The sequence below is a fragment of the Carlito syrichta genome, unplaced genomic scaffold (assembly GCF_000164805.1).
Source record: "Carlito syrichta isolate Samal-C Ts95f unplaced genomic scaffold, Tarsius_syrichta-2.0.1 Scaffold304709, whole genome shotgun sequence".
In the NCBI taxonomy this organism is placed as follows: Eukaryota; Metazoa; Chordata; class Mammalia; order Primates; family Tarsiidae; genus Carlito; species Carlito syrichta.
In genome coordinates, this window is record NW_007248805.1 from 96,829 (window position 1) to 103,406 (window position 6,578).

The 6,578-nt window shown below is 57.7% G+C and overlaps 1 protein-coding gene across 1 annotated transcript in view; it reads right to left on the reverse strand.

The window, feature by feature from the left end:
- Positions 1-6,578, reverse strand: part of HMCN2 (hemicentin 2) — a 141,516-nt gene that overhangs the window by 67,601 nt on the left and 67,337 nt on the right. Inside the window, exons 34-39 of the mRNA XM_021713744.1 lie at positions 6,118-6,214; positions 5,466-5,561; positions 4,466-4,642; positions 2,904-3,061; positions 1,384-1,507; positions 260-478 (exon numbers count right to left, since the gene is read on the reverse strand). Coding sequence (XP_021569419.1) covers positions 260-478; positions 1,384-1,507; positions 2,904-3,061; positions 4,466-4,642; positions 5,466-5,561; positions 6,118-6,214 — 871 coding nt within the window. The remainder of the gene's footprint in view (positions 1-259; positions 479-1,383; positions 1,508-2,903; positions 3,062-4,465; positions 4,643-5,465; positions 5,562-6,117; positions 6,215-6,578) is intronic.

Here is a 6,578-nt window from a genome sequence, read left to right on the forward strand (position 1 = left end):
GTGGGGGTGGAGACCTGTCCTTGGCGGTCAGATCCTGGCACGGAGGGGATGGGGCTAGACTACGGCTTTGAAGAATGGAAACTTGGAGCTCCAGGCGGGGAGTGATCACATCATAAGGTGCAGAGGAGAAGGAGGGGCAGGCGGGTGAGCAGGACTCCCATTCAGCTGCGTGGGGGGCCCCGAGGGAAGCCCTGGGGCTTGGTTCCCCAGGTCCCTGGGGGCATCTCTCAAGGGGGTGCTGGGATCCCCACAGCCGCGCCCTGCCTGTGGCCCAAGGTGGAGGCCACCGGGAGGCTGCACACCTCGAGCAAGGCCTTATCCGGGGAGAGGCGGACTCCGGGTCGGGGCTCCAGGACCCGCCCGTTCTTCCGCCAGCTCAGCACGGGAGGGGGCACGGCGTGGCTCCGGCATTCCAGGGTCACGGACTCGTTGGCCACGACGGACACGTTCAGCTCTTCTCCCAGGATGCTTGGGGGCACTGTGGGAGGGCCGGAGGGCAGGGGGCCCTGTCTCAGGCACGGGGTGGGGCTGGGAGCGAACACCCGGGGGTGGGCGTCCCCTAAGCAGAGGCCGTCCTGAGCCTCCCCTCCCCCCACTGCCGGCACAGTCCTGCTGTGAAAGGAGACCCCAATCTGAGCGAGGTGGGGGACTGCAACAACGGCCATTGCCACTGAGGGAAACTGAGGAAAGGGAGCTCGGATGTCTCTGCTTTCTTTCTTACAACTGTCTGTGAATCTACAAGTATCTCAACGTTAAATTTTATTTATTTATTTTTTGAGTTGGGGTCTCACTCTGTCACCCAGGCTACAGGGCAGAAGCACGATTCCAGCTCACTGCAGCTTTGAACACCTGGGCTCGGGCAATCCTCCTGCCTCAGCCTCCTGAGTAGCTGAGACTACAGGTGTGCGCCCCCACACCTGGCTTATTTTTTTTATTTTATGAAGGGATGAGGCTGGTCTCAAACTCTTGGGCTCTCCTCTGACCTTGGCCTCCCAAAATGCTGGGATCACAGGAGTAAGCCACCACACCTGGACTTTCCTCCCAATTTAGATGAAGAAACAGAGGCTCAGAGAAGCACGGTGACTAGCCCAAGGTTATGGAGGCAGGGCTGGAACCCCACATCTGTGACACTCGAGTCCCTAGCTACCGCCCCACACTGCTCTCCTGCAGGGTCACATCCCTTCCCCCACTTCCTGAGCACGGAGCTCCTGCCCCCTCACCTCGGGGGAGCTCCCACTTCAGGACATGTCTCTGGGGGGCCACCGACCCCCACTGAAAGGCAGCCAGTCTCAGGTGGGTGTCCCTCCATCCAGCCCCCCTCTCCCTCGATGTCGCCAGGGATGCCCCCACCCACCTTCCTGGAGCCGCTGGCCTAACACTCACTGTGGACCTGCAGGACGACGTCCCGGCGGTCCTCGCCCACCACACTCACCGCCACGCAGGAGTACCGGCCCGAGTCGGAGGCCCGGGCGCTGGCCAAGGTGAGGACCTGGCCCCCAGGGAAGACCTGCGGCCCCAGGCGGAAGCCCACATCAGGCAACCTCTTCATGAGCTGGCCCTGCTGCCTGCCCAGACCCCCAGGGCTCCCATAATAGAAGGCAATCCTGAGCTCAGGACCTCTGAAGTTGGTGGGCAATTACATCGGTCTCCCAGAAGAGTCTCCTAGAGCCACGCTGTGGTGGCCTCTCATCACATGTGGCCAGTGAGCCCTTGAGATGTGGCCAGTCCAAACTGAGATGGGTCTCAGGTGCAAAATACACACCAGACTTCAAAGAATTAGTATGGAAAGAAGAATGTCAAATGTCTCATGAATAACTTTAATTAATTATTTTTAGAGGCAGAGTCTTACTCTGTTGCCCAGGCTGGAGTGCAGTGGTGTGATCATAGCTCACTGCAGCCTCGACCTCCCAGGCTCAAGAGATCCTTCTGCATCAGCCTCCCAAGTAGCTGAGACTATAGGTATGTACCACCATGCCCAGCAAATTTTTTTAAAAAATTGTTTTTGTAGAGACGAGCTCTCACTGTGTTGTTCTGGCTGGTCTTGAACTCCTGGTCTCAAATTATCCTCCCACCTTGGCCTCCCAAAGCACTGGAATTACAGGCATGATCATTAATGAATTTTTATATTGATTACATGATGAAATGAAACTATTTAAAATATATATATATCATATATATATTTAAGCTTATAAAGATACGGTCTCACTATGTTGTCCATAGCTGGTGTTGAACTCCCGAACTCAAGTGATCCTCCCACTTCGACCTCCCAAAGTGCCAGATTACAGGTGTGAGCCACCATATTTGGCCAATTTTGGCTATATGAATTAACTAACATGTATTATTAAAATTGATCTTGCCTATTTTTTCTTGCTGTGTTTAATGTGGCTACAAAAGCCTTTTTTTTTTTTTTTTTTTGAGTTGGAGTCTCACTCTATCGCCCAGACTGGAGTACAGTGGCCGCTCCCGGCCACCGCAGCCTCGACCTGCTGGACTCCGGCGATCCTTCTACCTCAGCCTTCCAAGTAGCTGGAACTATAGGCGTGCACTACCACGCCCGGCTCATTTTTTGATTTATTGTAGAGATGAGGTCTCGCCAAGTTGCCCAGGCGGGTCTCGAACCCGCGGGCTCAGGCAATCCACTCACCTCAGCATCCCAAAGCACGGGATTACAGGCTGACCCACCAAGCCCGGCTACAAAAGCATTTTAAATTAAGTAGATGGCTTGTGCTGGTGGACTTCATTATGCTTCCGTGGGGCCAAGGGGCTCTGGGTGTGTCTGTTCAGCCCCCTCTCCCTCCCCCAGCCCACAGCCCTGGGCTGGCACTGCCACTCCCTTCACCTCTGCTCCCAGCACCCACGGGAGGTGCCTGGAGGGGGAGCCAGGGCCACCCAGCCCTACCGACCTGGAGGCCAGGGGTCCCCACCGCCGACACGGGGTTTCCATCCTTCAGCCACATCAGTGTGGGGCTGGGGGCACCCGTGGCATTGCAGGTCAGCTGGACGGGGGTGTTGACGTGCACAGGGCCTGGCAGGCTGGGTGGCAGCATGATTCGAGGGGGCACTACAGGATGGGGCGACACGGGACATAGGCTGAGCCCCTCTGGGGGCAAAGCAGGCAGGCAGGGCCACTGGCTGAGTACCCCATTCCCCCAGGGGTGCCTGGCCCAGGTGGAAGCAGGAGCAGCCATCCAGACACAGGCAGCCACCCTACAGTCTTCTGGGAGGCTCATTCTGTCCTTTCTGCACGGCCATGGGGCTTCCACCGAGGGGAAACCGAGGCTCAGAGAGGACAAGTCACCTGCCCAAGGTCGACCCACTAGGAAGTAGCAGAAGCACCCGACCTCAGGCCTCTGGTCAGCAGGAGGTCACTTATGGGGATGGTGCAGGGAGCAAGGTGCCCTGGACATGGCACTTCCTAGAGGTATCAGATGAAACACCATCCTACAGGTAGCCCTCTTGGGCAGAAACGGGCAGCTGTCCACTGCTGGGCCCCCGTCCAGCTGTCCACTGCTCTTAGGATAAAGACCCGACCTCTCCCATGGCCCAAGAGGCCCGAGAAATCCCGCCTCCACGCAGCCACCTGCGTCATCATGGCCTCCTTTTGCTGTATTGTAAGCTCCAGGCCCCCAGCCTCCTTCAGTTTCTCAAATTCCCCAGGTCTCTGTAGCCTGGGGAAATTCAGGTATCCAGGTGTCCAAGATACCTCCTGGACTCCCCAGGCCAGGTGAGTGACCCATTACAGGTGCTCGGTTGTACCTCAAATTGTCATTAAGTCATACATTGGGGAATGATCTGATTACTGTATCCTCCACAGGACTGAGAAATCCTAGGTCTGCCTTATTCAGGGCTGTAGGCCAGGGGTCTGTTCCAGAGCATGAACTCAATAAACGTTGTTGGGCAGAAGGCAGATAGATGGAGGAATGGGTGGCCAAATGGATGAGGGGATGGGCAGTAGATGGTTAGATGGGTCGACAAATGGATGCTTGGGAGGACAAATGAAGATGGATGGGTAGGTGATGGAAGGATGGATGGATGGGTGGATGGAATCAGCGGATGAATGGGCAGACATTGGCATGCGTGGCTGTCTGGATGAATGGATCAACTAATGGACAGTTGCATGCTTGCACGCACAAATGCAAGGATGGTTGGATGGATGGCTGCCTATCTGCATGGGTCGATGGATGGATGGGTGGATGGGTGATGGATGGGTGGACGGGTGGATAGGTGGGTGAACACCTGGCTGGATGGTCAGGTGGATGAATGGATGGATGGTGGATGGATGGCTGCCTGCCTGTCTGGTTGTCTGAATGAGTATTTGGGTGGATGGATAAATGAATGAATAAGTAGATAGATGGATGGGTGGATTGATGGGTAGGTGGGTAGATATGGAGAGGTGCCCGGAACCAACAAGTGGACAAAAGGACAACTTTCTGGACACAGCCCCTGTAGGTCCCAGGCAGCTCACCATTGACCCGCAGGCCGTGCTGCAGCTCCGTGCTGCCTGCCACGTTGGAGGCCACACAACGGTAGCTTCCAGCGTCAGAAAGTCGGGCCCGCTCAATGTGGAGAACTCGCCCATCAGCTGACACCGTCACTCCTGTCCGGGCAGCGACAGGCTGGCGGCCTTTGAACCAGGAGACATCTGGGGAAGAGAAGAGAAACGCAAGGGGTTCTGCCAACCCTTCGGGCTCTGCTGGTGTCGTGGGCATCCAAGAGAAGCTTCCAGGATGGCCACACTTTTTTCAGGCACTGGAGAAAGCCCAGGGCTCTTCATTCGGGCAGGGGAGAGTAGGTGGAGCAAGGCAGCATGGCCAGAGACAGGGCTGAGGGCAGAGAGGAAGGAAGCCCCACGGGCAGCGGTGGGGCCAGCCGGGGCGGGACAGGCAAACCCAGTCTGCCCCTCCCCTCCTCCCCCCACCCAGACCTCTCACCTGGGAGAGATTTGGAGGCTCTGGGGAGCCCAGACCAGCATGTTTCTGCAGCTTCCTTACATCCTGCCAGGCCCCAGCAGGGGCAACCAGGGGAAAGGGCAAACATCCCCAGGGCTTGCTGACCCCAGGCAAAGCGGGGCGGGCCTGGTCCCCCCTCCCTCCGTCCCATGTGCCGAACACCCACACCTGGCCCCAAGCACCAACCCCTTCCTCAATGGCTGGTCTAGACGGATGGTGACTTGGAGGTCCCGATCCTACCCTATAGCCCCCAGCCCCATGAGGTTGCAAGCTCTGAGCAGAAGCCCTGCAGGCTTGCTTCAGATCCTGGTGCAAAGACTCTGGGCCCAGCGATGCCTTGGTATGAGAGGCATTGTTGAGAAAGAAGAGAGGGAGACAGGGGAACTGGGGAGAGGGCCGGCTGATGTCTCCCCTCTACGTCCAGAGCCACAGGGTGCCTAGGGCACTTGCCAGCCTCGTGAGATGGTAAACTGGGGCTGGCTGGAGTTGGTTCTCAGCCAGGAGGAGGGACCTCACCGGGAGGGGGCACACCCGAAGCCAAACACTCCAAGCTCACGGAGGCATTTTCCAGCACTGCCTTGTTGACTGGGCCTGGCTCGATGTTGGGGGGCACTGAGGGGTGACAAGGAGAGAATCAGCTTGGTGGGTACAGGCTCTGGGTAACTCCAATCCCAGCCGTCCCCAGTGCCCTCCCCCATCTACCCCAGAAGTCCTGGGCGACAAGGCCTCTAAACAGCTCATGTCCTCTGACCAAGAAACCCCACTCCTGGAACCAGGTTCAAGAACAAAGAGCAGCAGGCTGCAATCACAACTGCAATGATACAGAAACCATCCCAGCCCCCAGCATCTCAGGGACAGCAACACTGGGGAGGCAGGATCTCATGCAGCTATGGAGAATGACAAGGACGGGGACTCCCTGCAAATGAACCCCCAAAATGAGAAAAATAAGCACAGGTAAATGTGAACTCGGCAAGAGCTGCCACTAAAAAGTCCACCAAAAACAACCACAAGGGGCCAAGGAGCCACTGTTTATGCTTCCACTTCAGGACTTTATATTTCTTCTAAAGTCAAGTGCCCACCCCCCACCCCCCCAGCCCCAGCCCCAAGGGCCTTCAAGGGATTGCTAGCCATGCCCAGCCCTGGGCCCCACCAGCGCCCACGTGCTCACCCAAAACCTTCAGCGCCACTTCCCTCCTGCTCTCCCCAGCCAGGCTGGTGGCTGCACAAGTGTAGACACCTTCGTCCCTCAGATCCACCTTCTCAATCTTGGGGGGAGAGGTGGCAAGGAGGGCAGAGAGTGTGCCAGGTGGCTGTGTGGGTGGTGAAGCCACAGGGCCCAGGACAGAAGGAAGTTAAAGCGAGGACGGGGGACGGGGGAGTGGCCAGCCTGCTGCTGAGCCCAGGGGCAGGAGGAGTGAGGCAGGGGACAAGTCTGGCTCCGGGGTGGAGTTGTGAGCCCAGTGCTCAGATTTCAGGGACTCCCCTGATCTCCAGGCATACTTCCCTCCCGATCCCATTTCCTCCCTCTGACAATGGGAGCTCCCGGACGGGGAAGAGACTGAGGGCCACCACCATCAGGCTGAGAGGGCTCTGAGCCCTCAACCCCCAGCTGCTGGGCCCTGCTCGGGG